Source organism: Phodopus roborovskii, unplaced genomic scaffold (assembly GCF_943737965.1).
Source record: "Phodopus roborovskii unplaced genomic scaffold, PHOROB, whole genome shotgun sequence".
In the NCBI taxonomy this organism is placed as follows: domain Eukaryota; kingdom Metazoa; phylum Chordata; class Mammalia; order Rodentia; family Cricetidae; genus Phodopus; species Phodopus roborovskii.
In genome coordinates this window covers 2,881,102-2,901,410 of record NW_026126744.1, presented here as the reverse complement: position 1 = coordinate 2,901,410, position 20,309 = coordinate 2,881,102, and the positions used below count along the sequence as shown (strand labels likewise).

At 35.4% G+C, this 20,309-nt stretch overlaps 1 protein-coding gene across 1 annotated transcript in view; it reads right to left on the bottom strand.

Annotated features, from left to right (window-relative positions):
* Positions 1–20,309, bottom strand: part of Sema3c (semaphorin 3C) — a 149,188-nt gene that overhangs the window by 59,171 nt on the left and 69,708 nt on the right. Inside the window, exons 2-4 of the mRNA XM_051174913.1 lie at positions 17,409–17,569; positions 16,180–16,242; positions 7,117–7,236 (exon numbers count right to left, since the gene is read on the bottom strand). Of these exons, the coding sequence (XP_051030870.1) occupies positions 7,117–7,236; positions 16,180–16,242; positions 17,409–17,569 (344 nt within the window). The remainder of the gene's footprint in view (positions 1–7,116; positions 7,237–16,179; positions 16,243–17,408; positions 17,570–20,309) is intronic.

Here is a 20,309-nt window from a genome sequence, read left to right as displayed (position 1 = left end):
GTAGCAGAAAAAGGTATCAGATGATAATGATACAGCATAATAAGTACAATTAAATATAATTATTTCTAATTTATTTTAAATGCTTATTATTTCTTAAAAAAGACATCTTCATAAATACTTTCCACTCCTGTCTCTCTAATATATATAGTAAAAGTCAGTTGTCCTGTAAGAAGAATCCATCTGTAATTAGGCTCTAACATTAGCAGGGCTAACTTTTATTCCATTTAAGAGCCCCAAGAATGGATCCAATAATGAGTTCTCCTTAAATCAACATCATCAAAAGTTACTTGAAAATCTAAAATCATTATGCATATGTATGCAATTGTTACAATTCTTCTAAAAGGAGACTTTAAAAACTAAAATTCTATGTTACTAGTTAATTTTTGTGTAATATATTGTAAAATATTTAAAATAACATATATTAAATATCATCTGTTCCACTTGGGAGTAAGAGGCAGGCAGATCTTTGTGAGTTCGAAGCCAGTCTGGTCTACAGAGCTAGTTCCAGGACAGGCTCCAAAACAATATAGAGAAACCTTGTCTTTAAAAAAAATGGTCATCTGCTGAATACTTGAAGATTAATTAAACCCTGATGATAAACAAAACTACAGGGAAAAAAAGCAAGATTACAGAAAGCTTGGGTATTGAGTAATTTATATCTAATAAAAAAGATGAAAACTAAAGAGGACAAAATGCAAACGTCAGTTATGTAAAACTCTGCTCAATGCATAATAGAAATGTGTACAGAGAGATGGAATAGGAATGACTGGAGATTATGAGGTAGCAAATTCAGTTGTGCTGAACTGGTGCTCAGAGAGCAGTACTAAGGGAATGATTTTATAAATAGAGCTACTAGCATTTTTCATATAGCAACTTACTAGGAACTATTATTACTAAATCACAAGGGCAAAAATGAACACTTTTATGGTTTACATCAGATGATGGAGAATTGCAATTATCAGGTTAAAGTTTTTGAAAACTATCCTGAATAAATATAGTTTCATTTTATTCTTAATGTAGAGATAAAATGACCAGAACTCTGCTCCAAAAATGATTGAATATACTTCTGCTTTAGGAAGTTTTGGGAAGGGATACATAAAATAAGGTGCTTGACTCAAGAAAATGGGCTGCTTTTATTAAAACTATATATATATATACATACATATATATATACATATATATGTGTGTGTATATATTTATATACTTATATAGAGAAAGATAGTGAGAGAAAGAGAGATTAAATAAATGTATTCCTCTTGGGATGATAATGCTACCAAAAGAGTCATAGACTAAGAAATACCCCAGTAACTGGCACTAGAAACATTCTTTTTAGCCACTGGTTAGGAGGGTGCAAGAGATTCCCCCAACTACATAGACTCTTGATATTGCTCCTAGTTGCCCCTGAGAAGTTGGAGATACGTCTTTATTGTAGAAGATAGAACACGCTTAACTGACACAAAAGCCTTCTCCCTGAGAACTTGCTTTCATAGTATCAGAAAGTGATGTGCATACTTCTAAGACAGGAAATAAATTATCAGCCCTATGCAGTTGTAATTCCCATGAACCATAATAATGACTATTATGACAAGATATCCCTAAAAGTCAAATAGTGGCACTTAATGTATTTGAGGTAATCAAGAGCTGTCTAGTTGGACTCAATGTTAGCCATCTTAACCAGAGGGAAGTCATGCCTAGCATTATACCTATACAACTACACATGGCTAGTATGGTCATAGACTTTTATAGGAGAGTCTATGGCAACCATTTTACTTTAGTATACTTTAGTGTAATTACTATTCTAAATACAAGAGTAGCATTCACCCCTCATCAAAAAAGCAACTGTTTGCAGTAGAAGATCATTACAGAAAGTCACAATTACTCACAAAAATACAGACAGCAATTGACCATGGGCTTCCTAGTCTTAGCTGATACATCTATAATATAACTCCTGAATAACTATTATTTAAAAGGGAGGAAGAAAGATTATAAGCCAGAAAACTTGGAGGTTTTTTATATTACTGTGCCTCCTTGCTATGATAGACAAACTCTACCCATCAAATATCTCCAACATGACTGCCTAAACAATATATGAAAATTTCTAATAAGAGTTGCCATCCCAATATACATAAGATAAATTTCACAGGGCCTCACACTTAAATGAAGATTAACATTGATTAACAGCTCCCGAGAAAGGGAGAATGTGTTTTTCCTTAGGAAGAGATCCCCTGATTGCTTATCTAATACCAAGTAGGAAGCCCAAGAACCCACATACACACAAGCAACATTGAAGGGGCTGAGCAAGTTGTATTTATGTTTTTTATAATTATATGTATTTGAAAAAACAATGGCTAAAGAAGAGGAGTCCATAACATTGAGAGCCTGTGGTAGAGGTGCTCATGGGAGGAGTATCATGGAGGAGAGGAAGAGGAACATATTATAATCATATTTTAATATTGAAAGGTATGGGTACTACCTAATAATCATCTGACCTGTGATCTCAAGGGTTTATGGTGAAAGCAACTACAGTATAATAGAATTTATCTGGTGATGATCAGAGTTTAGAGTTTAGTGAGAAATGGCCATGATTCAATAGAGAAGAAATGCATTCAAAAGTTTTGTTTACTTGAAAAAAATGAAAGTAGTCTGTTTTTGATAGATGAAGTCTGATGTAGTGGAGTATATCAGCAAAGAAATCATAGCCTAGTGGAGCTCAAAACAGAATCCAAATTCAGCCTCCTGACACCTAGCACATCTGCTTTCCAAAGAAAATAACTACAAAGATGAAAGAAAACAAGAAAATTTAATAATCTTGGTTGTGGTCCTAGAGCCAGGAACATATTTCCCTTGGTAAGCTAGTGTTGGCACCAGAGGAGTTGATGAAATAGGTACCAGGTGTTCTCTAATGGCCCACTTCTCCATTACTTAGCCTTCTCATCTCCACGTGATCTTAATTACAGTCTTGTTATAGTCAACACTGGGAAACATGTGGTGAAATATTAATAATCTATTTCAAGCAGAAATATGACTCTTCAACTAATTTCCTAAGAACTCAGCCCTACTCTTTCCCAGACCATGATACTCTCGTCATCTTTTTTGTAATTTTCCTTTTTACTTTACAGTATTAGATTCAATAGTTTCAAATTAGTTACTTTTGAATGAATTTTATTATGGCATTTCCATACATACTTTGTTAATCATCCTCTGACTCAATTCACCTGATTCCGTGTCCCTCAACCCATGGGACACTCTCTTCCCCTCCTGCTTTCTTGACTCAGGTATCCCATTACCATCGATGTCTCTTTTCCCTCTCATAATCTGTTTTCATTTCAAGGCTCACCTTGCCCCTGACACACAGTTTAAACTCTATGATCTGCATGTGAGATGAAACACAGTCATTTGACTCTCTTTGATTTCAAACTAGCTGATTCAAGGTACTGCTGCTGCGACTTTTCTAACAAAACCCTTTGTACATAAAAGTCACTTTGGTAAAGTAATATTTCACAGCAACAAAAAACAAACCAAGACAGAGTCCTTGGGAAGTGGAACAGGTGGATCACAGGTAGCTCTTCTTTTAAGAAGACTAAAAAGTACAGCTACCCATGGGGAAATCCCTAAGTGGCCATGCAAGTTTACATTCTCATCAGCAGTGAGTAGGACTCAATTTTCATCATGTCTTCACTAGTATTTTTTTCTACATACAGATATCAAACTTGTAGATAACTGAATTAGAGAAATATCCCAGTCACAGAAGTTTAAAATATACCTAGAGGATAAGCTTAACTCTGGAGGCGAACAATCTCTCCAATGAAGTCTAGGATACTGAGACAACTTGACAAAGACTAGAAAATGGAAAGACCTCTTGTGCCTTTGGAATAGCAGAATCAACAACATTTAAATGGCTTTATATCTGAAAGTGATCCACAAATTCAATAAAATCGAAATTCCAATGAACTTAAAATTCACATAGCAACACAGAAGTCCTGACTCGCCAAAGCATACTTGACCAGAATGAACAATGCTGGAAGTGTACAATTGCTGACATTAGATTATGGGTGGAGTCACAGTGACTAGAACAGCAATTGAGCATCATTGTGGTCATTTATCAGTTTGAGTTACTGTGTGAAATAAAAGTTATGTTTAAAATATTTAATAAAGTCATGGAAAATGGGAATGAAAGCTGTTAGGCAAAGCTACTTTTCTGAAGAGCTTGTTTACCAGAGTAAGAGGAACTGAAACTTGAAAACTTAGAAAACTGAGACAACTTTAAGAGAAAGAAACAATTCTCTTGGAATTGGAATCAAAGTGAATGCAGAGCAACGATGGACCAGAGGAAACAGGTGGTGGGTGGCTCTGGTTCAGATATTGACAACAAACATATTTTTTTTCCTTTTGAAAGAAGAGAAAAGCTACAAAAGGCAGCTGGAATGGAGTACTTTGATGGGGATTTTGCTTTGGGAAGCATGGGAATCATGTGAGTGTTCAGAGTCATCTATGAAAATGATTACCCATCAATGGTAAAGGCATCTGATGATAAGTGACGTATCAAGACTTACATTTTACATATCTTGGAGTTGTAGGGTAGGTTGATATAAAAACAGCTGATGTGACTAATCACAGATGGATTTGATAACCTTTCCAGAGCTTATAGTAACACTACCAAAGTGCCTTTGCCTGATGGATTCTTTATTCCTGAGAATCATACATTCCTGATGCTATTCTGTTCTTTACCAGGAACAGAAGTTAACAGGTATAAGATGGAATACAGAAGAGAAGAGGTTGGATTTTGATTTAACTGGAAGGTTTGTTTTTTATCGATCTGGTAGTGCATTAACCCAGACTCACACAGTAATGGAAGAGTGGTCAGGGTTCACGAGGTGCCTGGCACTCACACATGAAATATGCTCACAAAATAGTATCTGACAACCAATGAATTTCTGTGAAGATAGGTGGTTGAAACTGAGATAATGTCTCAAAATTAAGCATTAAAAGTTATGTCAATCTAACTGGCTCATATTTAAATTGGTTTTAAATGTAGGAAAATGCTAAGACTTTTTATATAGTTGAAATACTATAGCAGTGAACCTATGCTCTAGTCATTAAAAGTGCAAATTTCGTGATAAAAGTAGAAGATTCTCTCGAAAGAAAACATTTGCATAACATATTCATTTCATGCTAGTGTAGCCTTTGTTTTGGACTAAAGAGAATTGAACACGTTTGCAGTGTGTTTTATATGCTGAAGATGTCTAACATAATGCCATCCTTAAATTCTTTGACATAGATTGATTATCAAGACAAAGATAAAACTCCTTCCTATTTGAATTTCTTAGTAAGATTTCTATATTTTATTAAAAGACTGAAATAATGGGAATGCCTTATGCCTGTGAAACACATCTCTTTAAGTGAGACTAGTGTGGTTCCAGTTTCTTAAGGGGTTTATAATTATTTCATGTTAGTTTTTCAAAGGAGATTATTTTTAGACAGACTTTCTACTCAAGGGTTTGAAGACAATATCAGGCAACTTTTAAATGGGCAAACAATTTTACTTGAAATATATGTTCTGAAAACTTCTATGTTATCATTGACCCACACAGTGATATTATGAACTTCATGGCTGTGCCTGGAAGATTTCAAATATCCACAGTATTAGTTTATTTAATCAGTTGATCACAGGCATGTGGCTCTAATGCTCAGTTCAGTGCACCCAATGACATTCTCCCCCCCAAAAAACCTAAATTTTCCTTTAATAATATTAATATTTTAGTAGCATTTTGAGCTTCATTAGAAAAAAATATGAGGTTCAATGATATTTAGTTCATTTTTGATGATATTTTATTCATCTAACTATATATGTGCACATATAAATTAAATGCCTAAAACACAATTCATTAAAATGGAGTACAGAGGAATCTTTGTCCAACTGCATTATCAGTAAAGTATATTGGTTGTTACTCAAGAAAAATAACTCTGTAAAGAATATTAATAGCGATATTAGTGTGTTTCCCCATAACTCTGATCTTATAAAACAAATCAAGACATGACCAAAGACCTGAACTTTCTAAATTTAAGTTAAATAACAAATAAATTGTAGTTTCAAATAATTTAGTTCCTGAAATGAACACATTAGGTGAAATAATTCAGATGATTGAAAGAATGGAAGCTCCTTAGGTTGTCTGCACAACATTAGTGATAGCAGCTGGGATAAAAGGGAAGCCTTTGATATCACAGTTCATACCAAGCCAGCCTATGTTTAACTGTGTATTAGCTGACTATATGACTAATATTTAGCTAACATCATTCCATAACAACTCCTACCACTTTAAGCAATAAAAGAATAAGGTGAGAATGTACTAGCACAGGGTAATGCTAGTATTAAATGAAAGCATGGTTTGTCAATTTCTAAGTTATTTTTCAACCAAACATTTCATATCCTGCTTTAAACGAATTTTAAAGTATATACTCATAGTGTATACTGAAATTCAAGCATTCCTACGAATGAATACATATTATGAAAACAAGTAAGGGCGCTGGTGACACACGGTTTAATCCCAGCACTTGGGAGGCAGAGGCAGGTGGATCTGTGTGAATTCAAGGTCAGCCTGGTCTACTGAGCTAGTCCCAGGACAGGCTCTAAAGACACAGAGAAATCCTGTCTCGAAAAAATAACAAATGTTGTTTTTTTAGTTTAGTGCTTTATATTTAATACAATTATAAATTTAGTTCTCCTTTATTTTACAATTATGCTGAGAAACAAGTAAACAGATATACAGATATGACAGACCAGACTTTGAAGACTCCCCATGGAAGGCCTCACCCTCCCTGGGGAGCAGAAAGGAGATGGGATGGTGGTTGGTGGCAGGAACAGGGGAGCAATGGAGGGTGTGGGAACTGGGACTGACATGCAAAACAAGCTTGTTTCAAATTTAAATTATATATATGCGCCAAAATAGTGCAACTTGGCTTGCCTTGTCAGTCAAAGTCAAAATGAAATATATTTATATGTTTGTAAAAGCACAAAAATATTTTACTGACATTAAATTCCCTATTTTTTAACTCTGAAATACCATCGAATTTCAGACCCTAACATCCAAATGAAGACATTTAAAGGGCCAGACTGACCTCGGACCTCCTTCCCCTGTTTAGGTAAGTGCACACTGGGCTGTAGGCTCCACTTCCACAGACATACAGGTGAGTGCGGTTGAAGGTCTGAATAACTCGGACGAAATTCCCACAGCCGTGCTGGCAAAAGCAAACAACAGTTAGTGAGGCCATGCCCTATGTTCTATTACACCTGCAGCTGCTCTGTTAACCTGGGATGTGGTGTGGCACCTGCTCTTGTCCATGTCTTGGAGAAACAGTAACGTGTAAATGGCACCCGGAAACACTTATTTAACTTACAGAAATAAGAAGTCAAAGGTTGAAATTTGGCTACTCAGCATTAGTTACAACCCTGTTACCGAAAGAGTACCTCACCTGAGATTTGCCAAATATAAGCCAGGTGATTTCAGAATTCAAAAGGGGCGTTTTTAGTGAACAAAACAGACAAAACCTTCTATTCTCACAGAGTTTAATAAAATAAACACTGCTGTTTCCATTTAATCTCTTGTCATTCTATGATTTTGTATGAAAATGCTCTAGACACATCCATACATTTGATGTAGACATGGTCATCTGTACATTTTCTTTCTATCTTTACAATAAGATACAATAAGAGAATAACTTGGTTTATCTCAATCATTTGTCTTGGGAATAAGCAGCCAACCTTATGAATCAATTAAAATTACTTCCTCTGTTATTGGAATGCTTCATATGCTGTTTTGAGTTTTTGTTTAATTTTCATGTGTATGTGTAGGCTTGTGGTTGTGTTTGTGCATGTTCACACGTGTGTGCTTGTGTATGGAGACTTGATAGTGATGTCAGGGTTCTTCCATTATCCAGAGAGTCAGAGCTCCTCAATAGATCTGAGAATTCCCTGATCTGCATAAGCTGGCTGGATCATCTGGGAGGTTATGTCACCATCTGAGTACCAGAATGATAGGTGGCCAGGCTTTAACTCCACTCAGCATAGCATTTCATGTGGTTTCTCTGGATTTGAACTCTGGTTCTCACACATGCTGTATGAGTTGTAAGTACTTTAACTGTTTAGCTACCATCCAAGCCAATCCTGTTTAAGTTTTCATGCTCTAGAGTTTAGTGTTTGTTTTACAAGCTTAATCTTTTACGTGATCCAGTTCAGAAATGCAGGCATACAGAGGACACTCAGCAAGGTGGATCAACAGTTAAGGTTGCTTGACACCAAGCCTGAAGAGCAGTTTCATCCCCAGAACCTACGGTGTTAAAGAAGAAAACACCTCTGCAAACTTGTTCTCAGTCCACCACTTCTGTTTGCACATGCTCACACAAATACATACACACAACAAATCAGACAAATAAATGCAAAAATCTAATGAAGACATGCCACTACTTGCTGCTCTTGTTTTCCCTTAAAATCTCTCTCTCTCTCTCTCTCTGTCTCTCTCTCTCTATCTCTCTCTCACACACATACACACATTACAAACATGTTATCATAAGCTCACCATGGTAACCACGGCTACCCTATCCAACTGAGAAATTAAATTCACCTCAGAACATCTGAATAGCTGCTGCTTCTGTGAAGAATGGTAGAACAATTTTCTCTAACCAAAATCCCAAGAAAATACGTTTTTCATTTTTCTCAAACCTGTTTTTCACTAGGCTCCAGTTAAACTAAATAGCCAAGGCTGTCATTGCTGTACTTCTAAATTAACTGTGACCTTGCAGGAGTTTGTAAGTTCCCTGTGGCCAAATTAATCATCCCAAACTCCACCGCTGATATGCTCATTACTTTTGTTGATTATAAATTAATCAAGCCAGAGACAGAATGATGTCCCCTTATAAAGTCATTTTCTCTCAAAGAATTTTATTGAAAACAATTTTATCATTTGAGTTGTAATTTATTTAATAAAGACTATAAAATATATCAAATTTAATAGTAGTGTCTCCATGGATAGTCTATAATAAAAGTCTCTTTATCATGGTTTCTAGGTATGTGTATATCTAGTATTTATGTTATTATAAAGTAGAACAAAGCAATGTACAAACAACGGGAGCTAACTTGACTTAGAAAATTATATTGTTTTAAATATTCCATCATTTTTGTTTGATATTCATTTTACTTGACAGCAAGTGTATATTTCTTTTTGTGGTTGGAAATTTAAGCAGATATTCTACTATGCACTGTTATTAATCTTTAATTCTAATGTCAAAGAAATTAGTCCTTAAAGCCCAGACTATGCACTTTATTTTTATGTTAAGACAATAATAATCTTTGTAAAAATACTGTGTTGTATCTTGATACCAGTTTCTAGTGGTACCAAGAGATGTATTATATAGCTAGACACGATAACATAATATCCTGCAGATACTACAAAACTGAAGAGTGTTGCGTATATAACATATCTATGTTAAGATTTGTGAGCAAAGACACTAATGCTTATTGTTTTTCACATTCATGGTCAGCCATTCTGGAAGTATGTGCTGATCACCTTCTAAGAAAACATGAATTCAATGCAAATTAGGAAAGGAAATCTTACATCTGCCTTATGTTGGGCTCTGTAGACAAATTACTCTGATAAATTGTGGCTATAAGTAAAAGGGAAAAGGCAACAACATATTTTCATATTTGAGATAAAACTACATCATTTCAAATGTCTGTATATGTCCATTTATTATAATCATTTTGTTATTCATGTAATAGAAGACATAGAGGTAACTATTTTATATATTTCACCAATAAAAACTCCCAGGATGCTCCATGTTTAACTTTATAACTGATAGGTGCTGAATACTCAGTATATGTTTCTTAATGTCTTTATATGAATTTATAATTTTGTTGATTTGAAACTCAATTTCCTTCAGAAAAATAAACCTTGAGTCTCTTTTTTGTTTTTAATTTGCCTACATTTACATAGGCAGCTACTATCAGAAGATTTCCAAACACATGTATAATAATTAATCCATACTTTTCTGTATGTAATCATATACCAGGGCATTAAGAATCCACACTTTTCTTTTCAGTAATTAATACTTATACAAACAGTATTCTTACATTTGTAAGGCTTTTAGACCTCTCCATCCATATGTCTAGTTTGCCTTAACTCTCCTAGCAATGTTCCAATTAAGTAGCTGAATTTCAGGGTAGTAATGAGAAAGTTTATCTCCAAAGGAGACTAAATAAGAGTTTCTTAACCTCAGACTGAAATTTTGTTCACTACCATTGTTCAGATTTTCTGTAGGGTTTTTAATAGCACTACAAATTCCTACCTGTTTTACTCAGTGCATCTTCTGCCTCTTCTTTCATAGATACAAAAAAGTGATACTGAACAGTTGAGTTAATCATGGCCAACCAGCATCTTTTAGCTCTGCTTTTCCACTGCAGAACATCAGTTTCTGGCCTTATTATTTCTGAGCTAAATTGTTGTGTAAATTCCCTTCAGTAAATGTTTGTTAAGGCACTGTATCTAGGGTTAGCAACACTTCATCACCTGGACAACTTTCTCAATAAAAACTGCATAGTCAACAAACAAATACAGGTGAGGTGGTTTGCAAACAGCATCATGGCTTTTCTAGAAGACTTGAATTTTGTTCCCAGCACCTGCACTGAGTGGCTCACAACATGTATAGTTCCAGCTTCAATCTCTTGGACATCTTCTTTTGACTTGTGCAGGGAGTTATACTCATATGCACACATTGATATACACGCATACACATAATTGAAAATAAATACAAAGTAAAAAGGAAAACAAGTACATGAGTTAGTGGGATTTTTTTTTTGAAGTGAATTTTCTAGAGCGGTGAGTGTAATATAGATTCCTGTGTCACAAAACGGGAGGCAACTGGAGTTGGTCTGTCATAATGCCATTGTCTTAATGTAGCCAGGAAAGTCATGAATTGAAACAAGTAATCAAATGTGCAGTTCATAGACCCAAGTGACCTGGATTCAAACTTTGCCATCAGCTTTTCTACATGTTATTAAGTCAGTTCTATAGGTTTACTGTGACTTAATTTTCACATCAGTAAAATAGCAGCAATAACATTTCTTTTGAACAATGTTAATAAAGCAATAGGAACAGTTTGATTTGGGCAGGCCATCTGTCCTTCACAGGTTAGTACTAGTCCTGTTCATAATACTAATGTGTAAAATATTTTGTATTTGGGACATTAATAGAAATAAATACCAAGATGTCTTTTCACTTTTTTTGAAATTATACTTACACAATTTCCTTTTTCCTCTAATACTTTTTATATACCTCTGCCTTCACTCTTTCAAATTCATGGATTTCTTAAAATTGTTGTTGTGAATGTGTGTGTGTGTGTGTGTTTACTTGTATGCATGTGTTTTCAGGATGACCATTTGATATTTGATAATTATTTGGTGTGTTCTTTGGCTGGGGTTGTGCTCTCAAGAGCATTTCCCTATTTGCATGAGTTGTTGGTCAGGGTTGTCCAAGAGATTCCCAAACTTTGTGGGATGTATGTATGCATGTATGTATGTATGTATGTATGTATGTATGTATGTATGTATGTATATGGGGATTTTAGTCCATCATGGCAGAATAACTCTGTGGTGGTGGGAACTTGTAGTAGCAAGCATTTAAAGGCAATGACAAGGAATCAGACAGAGAAGTCTAGAACCAAAGATGGGTACAATTTTCAAAGGTAAGTCTCTGGTGACCTATTATGTCACATGGGCTCACCTCCTAAAAGCATCAAACTTTCAAAATAGTGCCACAAAATGAAGAGTAAGCCATCCAAAACAGAAGCTTGTAAGGGGTATTTTAGAGCTAGACCAGAACACCAGATATCTTTATACTGGTTCTTGTCATATAATTAAAAGTGTCTTCCATCCTTGACCAATGAGAAGGCCATCATCTATACTGAACCAGTCCCAGCACTGTGCCCAGGTCTTCAAATTGTATGATTAAATAAAACTATGCCATTACTTTATAGAGTTAACTTCTGACAGCTAAAGGATTAGAATAAAGTAGCTTGTGTTCTCATTAATTGAGTAGAAAATGCTGCATTACCAACATAATAATTTATTCTCAATACAAATAATTACTGTAGTAAATGTATAACATTTAAAATTCTGCTGGATTTGACTCTCCTGTCCTTTGTCTTGGGTAAGTGTCTCCTATAATCCTGGTAGGCCTTCAGCTACTCTTGTTGATAATTTTGTGCCTCTGATCCAAGGGCAGGGATTAAGGGTGGGTACCATCATGCTGGGCTTACATGGTGTTGTGTCTAGAAACATAGGATGGCTTCCATGCTAGGCATGCACTCATGGACTAGATATATTCCTGTCCCCTATTTTAAAAAAAAATGAGTTTATTTACAATTGCTGTTGATTCTACAAATGAAATTTCTGAAATAAAAATTTTGGTTTCTTTCTCCTATTATGACTATATTTTTTCTTCCTCCTTCTGCTTTACTTAAGAGATGATAAATGCATTTAAAAGAAAAAGAATAACAAGATATTTTTCTGAAATACACATATTTGCTGTAGACACTGTTAATCTAAGAGCCCCAGCAAACTCTTCATCTACCATGTCATATTGCCCATACCTAATAAATACTTTGAACTGATTCCCTTGTTTAATTGCTTTCCTTGCTATTAATTCAGAACTCATTTAAATTTGATGAAGTTTCTAGATATGGATCCTGGCATAGTGGATAATGACATTTGCCACACAGTGTTTCCAATTAGTGCAGAGAGACATACAAGTAAGAACTGCTGTGGTAAGCGGTAAGGTGTTTCAGGAGCACATGGAGGAGGAGCAGCAACCCAGGACTGCGGGGGTGGGGGTGGGAGTGGTGGTGGAGGTAGAGGAGTTCCCAGAGAAGCAGCCAGTGTATCATAACTAGAAAGGATCTGAAGATGGTTAAAAAGTCAAAGCTGCAGAGTAATCAGAGTTGATACTCAGATGCAGCATAAACCAAAAGGATTGGGGAGGGGGAGAGGGAAAGGGGTTCAACTAAAGCGAAACTTCCTATGGTTGACATAAAACATGGGTAACGTTAGCAGATTTAGCTAATGTGGTTTCTGCCAAACCTATAAAACTGTGCTTTGCAAAATATCCCAGCCCCACCACTGCCCTTTGCCTTGTCTCCCTAACCCCACTTCTCTCCTGGGAAGGCATGCAATTCTGCACTGGAGGTCAGGATGTGGGGCCACTGTCCTCCACCAGACAAAGGCCATCCCACTCACAGCTGTAAAACTCGGAACACATTTTTCATTCTCCTTACTCATTCTGTTTCTTAATCTTTAAATCATGGCTGTTTCCAATTTCTAGCTGGCATAAGTCTGTGGCTTTCAAGATTAGTATGGAACACTTAGAACAGAGACTTTTTCATTCCATTATATTTGAGTCCTGCTTCTCATAATTGTTACACATATGTCTCATCATCCTCATGTACTGGAGAGCCACTTACATATACTGCCTTGACCTCATTAACATATATGTTCTTCACAGACACTGGTTTACACAACCTTTAAAAACTCAATAGGGGTGAATTGGGGAAGAACTATGAAAAGAGGATGAATACAATCAAAACCTGTGAAACTTTCAACGAACTAGACAATGCATGTGTCTTAAATGTGAAATATTATGTTATTGGATGGCAACTACTTCAACAGTGTGAAGACATTTGCAAACACTTGGTGTCAATGTAAAGTAAAATAAAATACATTATCTAAAGAACATTCTAATATCCATTTTCATTGGTGTGTTTCCACTGGACTTTTCTCTTTAAGTCAGATTAACAGGAGGTCTCTGTAAGGCCTGCACATGTAGGACATGAGATGCATTTGTTACGTAGTCTCCCTCTAAACAGATAAATATGTAGTTAAAAGCATTTCATAGATTATTATTTCCCAGAACTCAACATATTTATCTGGAAAAGCAAAACCTGCCCCATTAAGTCATTAAGTCATGTGTGTGTGTGTATGTATGTATGTATGTCTATACATATATATATTTCTTCTAGATGACTTCTCAAATGTGTAGCTATTGGCCATACAGAAGAATTAACAACACCCATGCTTGATATATACAGCATAGTAAAATTATGGGGAAATATAAGTATATTCTAAAGCTTTTATCAAATATGTTTTAAGTATCACAATGCAAATAACAATAGGTTTCTGTTTCACCAAAAGGAGAAAGGGGTCAACTGATGTGGCTAGACACTTCAGAAGTATTGGGATCATTTTTGGAAAGTGAATATGCAAATGTATCTACAGTCTACATACTCTTTCTGTAGCAGCTGAGAATTAGAAATCTAGACCTTCCAGAACAAAGCATCAGGAAACTCAGTAATATCATCATGGGATAGGATTGTGGTAAAAGGTAACACAATCAGACATGCATCAGTGGGAAATGTCTTCATTAGGAAATGAAGGAGTAATTTTCAATTCACGCCCTGTATAGCACTGCACCACATAATGTTTTTCTCCCTAGAAGGCCATCAAACTGTAAATTTTTTCCTGGATATCCATCCAGTAGATTTCTTTTAGATTATAATGATGCATTGCCATTTTTTTCTCCCTCTTAAGTTCTGTTAATGGAATGAAATATAAAATTAAAACTGTAAGACTTAGAACTGAGTCACTCCTGGTAATGGTTTCCATTAACACTTGTGGAAAAATATACAGAGATCTTTCTTTCTATAGTAGTGGTTTTCAACCTTCCCAATTCTATGACCCTTTAATTCAGTTCCTCTGTAGTGACCCCAACCATAAAATTACTTTCATTACTACCCCATAACCATAATTTTGCTACTGTTATGAATTGAGATGTGAATATCTGTATTTTCCAGCGGCATTAAGGGGACCCTCCTGGAGGAAAAACCTACTCCTTACAGTGAAGGATTGTTGATCCCCCAAAGGGGTCATAAACCACAGGTTGACAACTGCATTTCTAGCCTTCTGTTGGTATGCTTTTCTCTAGCCTCTATGGAAGTTTATATCTGAGACTGTCTTGAGAGACAGTCATACTGAAAAATTTCCTTTCAACAGGTTAGTTTTTTTCAATGATATATGGTTAAGAAAAGCAAAATCAAGTCTGCCCACACAAATCACATCTTTAGTAACTAGAATTATTTTATATATACATTTGGTTTTTAATGTTCTTTATCGAGTGAATAAGTGAGAGAAAGAATAAATGAACAGAGGATTCTTTTACCAAATTTTTTGTGACAGTGCATATTTTTGATGCTTAATTCCATTATATTTTTCTTTATTATTTGAACCAAAAAGTCACTGGTGTGTGTGTGTGTGTGTGCGCGCATGGTTGTGTTCATCACAACCATTGCATTTCTTATGTCATAGTCAAGGATAATTTAATGTCAAGAACAGAAAGTCATTCTAGAAATCAATGCAGGTTCCTTGCTCACCTCTTTCCATTGAAGTCCATTTAATGGACTCCAATTTGTACAAGTGCTCACTTCACACTTGACTATGTATATCTGTTTTGATTTTAGTGTGTGATATTTTAATTAATAAATGTACCACTCAACACTGCTGACTTCTTTATCTGGAATGTGCAGACTCATGGCTATTTTTCCACCAGGAATCTCAGGAATAGTTCTCATCATATCTGGGAGTTATTCCAGACATTCACATTATTGTCACTGCACCAGCCTGCTGTGAATTGTACAGGTTGAAGCCATTCGGAACAAGGTTTATTGGTGAAATCAACCATGAAAAGTGTCTGCATTAAATAATGAAAGCAAGGCAGGAAAGTTTAACCAGTAGGAATTCTAAGGTAACAGATGGTCCAAGGATCCCTGTCCCATTACATTTACATCTTCAATATCTGTCCAGCCAAAGATCTCCAGTGCCATTAACTCCAGTCAGCTCTCAAGCTACATACAATTGAAGATTAAGTAGTTGGTGCGTGTGTGTGTGGGTGTGTGTAGGGGTGTGTGGGTGTGTGATGTTTGTGTGTATGGATATGTAGTGTGGGTGATATACATGTATTGATGTGTGTATATGACTGTGTATGAGTATGTAATATGAATGTGTGGGGGGGTGCATTTGTATGTATATAGTGTGTATAAGTAGTGTTCTGTGTATACGTGTGTGCATGCTCTTCATCTACTTACTGTAGGATCCTTCCCAGCCATTTTGCACTCTTCAACTTTGATTGTTGATGCTGGCCAGAAAACCTGCTCAGAAAGAAAGATAAAGTTTGTACAGTCTCATTTAGGCACACATCAACCCAGCATCCTTCATTTGCTTTTGACTACCTGATTTCTTCAAGGTGTTATTGTTTTTGTTTTCAAAATTCCCTTTTTACTTACTGAATTTAAATTATTGGGCTATTATGCTGTTATACCACTTACTGTTTGCTCATCCAATCAGTTCTTTTTTCTTTTACAAAACCTATTCCATAACATTCGAAAATTTATAATTGTGTATTTAAATAAAGAGTATATATGTATATATACATATATACATATATATATATATAATATATATATATAATTGTGCAAAATACAATGCACATTTTGCCCTTTGGACTTCTACTTTTACCACCTGTTTATACCATTATGAATTATGTTAATGTGTCTATCTTAGCTGAATATTTTACCTTCAGTAAACAACAAAGCCAGACTGACAGATTTAAGTAAAGTGGGCCTCCATTTACCTCAACAATTAACACATGAAATGACACCAGTCTCTGAAACACCATACTGGCATTCTAAATCACTGCTGTTTCAGGTCATAGCTGGCAGAGGAGAATACATTTTGAGTCATCAGCCTTTAATATAAAAAATGCAAAGTGTCCTGTTTATAATAAATTTATTATCAACACAGTTTTACTTTTACTTCATTGATGCTTAGTTTTGCTTCCTTATGTAAAAGAATGGTAAATATAGTAATGCTTATTCCAATACACTCTGTGGATTACACATAGAAGACATGGTTCTTCTTCCTTTTCTAACCAGTATTTTCACAGTAAACTTTCCCCAACTCACTCCTTTTTCTTTTGATTAGATGAGTATAAAAGGAGTGTTTTTCCATTAATTTTCAAAGTTTAAATTGAATTTTAAAACTTTGATTGCTTCTAAATAAAAAAAAATTATAAAAAGAAAACTTGTGAAACCAAATGGGAGTAACTGGATTAAATATATTTTTCAGCTGTGAGGTAAAAATTAATTTTGGAGTGTGTGTGTGTGTGTGTGTGTGTGTGTGTGTGTGTGTGTGTGTATGTGCCCATGTGTCTAGTATTTTCTGTTTTCCTGGTCCAATATATAATATCTTCAATGTATTTAAATTCTTCTCAATACCCATAATGTCAAGACTTCCTTCATAGAAGTGACAAACTTACACTCAAAGGTTCTTGACTGATATTGTTGATATTCAAGGATAGGATGTGGTCTTTGCTCCCCACATATATCCGGTCTTGATCTTCATCCATTAGTAATATCCTATAGTCTAACTGGTGGTGGGACAGGCTGAAATATTCAGAGGTCTTGGTTTCTCGAAGCTCTGAAATAGTGAACAAGAACTGGTAAGCAAAATGCATTGGTTCTAAAATTCTGTGATTTTTCTGATTTACCAAAAAAGCAAAAATAAACTTATAAACCTTTCTTCTATGATAATAATGTCTGTGCTGTGTTACTTATATCTTTAGTATAGCCAACAGCTTAAATGTGAAACTAGACTTAAGGCAGACTAAATAAAAAGGAGCTCACACCTTGTAGTGAGATAGTCCTTCTGTGGCACTGGCCACACCCATTGGGGGGTGGAGCCATGGGCGGAAGTGACCTGTGGAAGGAGTTTGGAGACAGAGCCGGGAAAAGCCCTCTTGCTGGTGGGACTCCAAAGGAGAGCATCAGGTTGAATTTCCTGGTGTTCATCGGTCTAGGTTGTAAGTTATTTCTCCCACTTGCAGCATGAGAATCTGCAGATTCTAGAGGAGAACCTACTAATGCCATTTCCCTAAACTAATGTAATTTCTAACTGTATTGTAAATACTTAGTGTTGTTCTCTCTCCTCTTCAAATAAGCTTTTTGCAACAGATAGAGACTTCTACAGTGATCTACAACTGCTCAAATGAACAAGTGTCCACGGGGCATCTAACCCTAATCAATATATCAGCAGTGCAACTTCTGCACATAAGGCACAGAGAATATTATAGAGGAGGAGGAAGAAAAGTCTGTAATACCCAATGTGTGCCTGTTGCTAGACAGTGCAGTATAAATAAGTGGAAATGCACCCATGGGCTGCCAACAATATAGTTCCTGGACAGGAGTGCATAATGACAATACTTACTGCCTTGACAACATGAACCAAGGAAACTACACGAAGTCCTGCTACTATATGAACAACTTCTGGGGTGAATGGCTTTCAAGAAAGGAAGACTTAATATCCTCTATGGACAAACTCCCACAATGCTTGTCCAATAAAAAGCAGTCATTCCAGGACATATACATACAGGCAACATCAACAACATCAAATGGACTCTTTAGGTGATGCATGTGTGTGTGTGTGTATATGTGCATGTGTATGTTTGAAAGCATATGTATATGAGCATATATGCATGTGTTTATTTATATATGTTTATATATATTTATATATGTATATATAGTATATATGTATATATAGTATGTTTATATATTTATATTAAAAATTAAAGATGACGAGATATGAATTTGGAAGTAGAGTACATTGGTGGAGTTGAAGAGTGAGGGAGTAGGAAAATAAGTGATACATTTAAAATATTTATATATGAAGTTCTTAAAAATTAGATTTAAAAAATTAATCAGTTTGAAAATAATGTTAACATATACTTATTTATTGACTGATGAAATAAGTCAGCAAGTTAAAGTTCATGCTGATGCTATATGATTCAAAAAACATTCACATTTGCAGGAATCTCAAATTTATCAATGAATTATACTCAGTGCCAGGTAGGGGTGTAACCACATCAACTTAAAGGCTTTTCTGGTCCAAGAGTTTTATCAGTCTTTTCTGACCATAAAGCATCTTCAAATCTATGTAGCCCATTGACAGCTGACAGCTGCTAATCACGAAGATTTAATTCACAACTGCCCCTTCTGTAATAAGAAGCCTGGGGTATTTTGTTAAAATCGTACTTAAATTGCTATGAGTGATGATAATTGAACTTTGGATCTATGGGAGAGAAAGGAGTGAGAGTTCAAAGCAATGAGAATTTTATTCATAACAAGACCAACTCAAGACTGTATCTTTCCCTTCAATGTAGATTCCACTGAAGTGGCTCTAGTCCAGGGGCTTTGTCACACATAAAGGAAATGAATGACCCAATGATTTGACTTGAGCAAAGGGAAGAAGTCACTGTTGTAAGAACTCCTTCTAAACAAGGGAAAGAAGGAGGCTGACTTGAATTTCCTTTAAATGCCAGCAATTATAGCATCCTTTTTTTTACAGCATCAGGGGTACAGCATTGCTTCTCAGGTCTTGCTGAAATGACTAAGAATTATATGACTAAGACTATAGTATGAAGCCTCCATGGCTCCACAAAGGGCAACAGAGGTCTCCAAGTTTCTGGCAAAAATCTCCTGGGAAAGAGCATTAAAAAATACATATTTCTGCTCTGATAGCCACAATATAGTAGATGTTCATGGTGGAATATTACTGTCATGCCTTTATGCCAAGGTTTTTTTTTCAGGGAAATTTTCCAAAATAATATGCTTACCTAACATTTGCATGCTCAGGATATTTCTGCATAATAGAAACCATTATGAGCCATAAGAATTTAAATAAAACTGGGAGGACAACAGGATCCCCTGGCAAGATAAGCTCCTCAGTCTGCAGAAGTTAACATATCACTAAAGCACTGAGAATATGGATCCTTATATACTGTATTATATCCATCAGGAGTGCAACATTCCTAACCACATGAGAACTAATTTTGACCAGTATCTTAATAATTGAGTGTAGATGGGCCTTACAACTATTGTGAAGAATCTTCTTCACTAAAAAATTCATTGATAAATTCTGTGATTGTGATAGAATGAATGCATGGGTTTCTTTTGTGAATGACAACCATTAGTCATGCTTCCTAAGAAGGGAAATCATTTACTCAGAATACTACACTGTCTTTGTCTTTCCTAAAGGTCCTGATTAGTTAAAGAATTACTGCACTGAAATTCAATTCCTTGGACTCTCTCAGAGGCAGATACAATAGTTATTCATTAATTATATTTAAAGCTCAGGCTGTGTGATGGGTTTATTTATTCAGCAT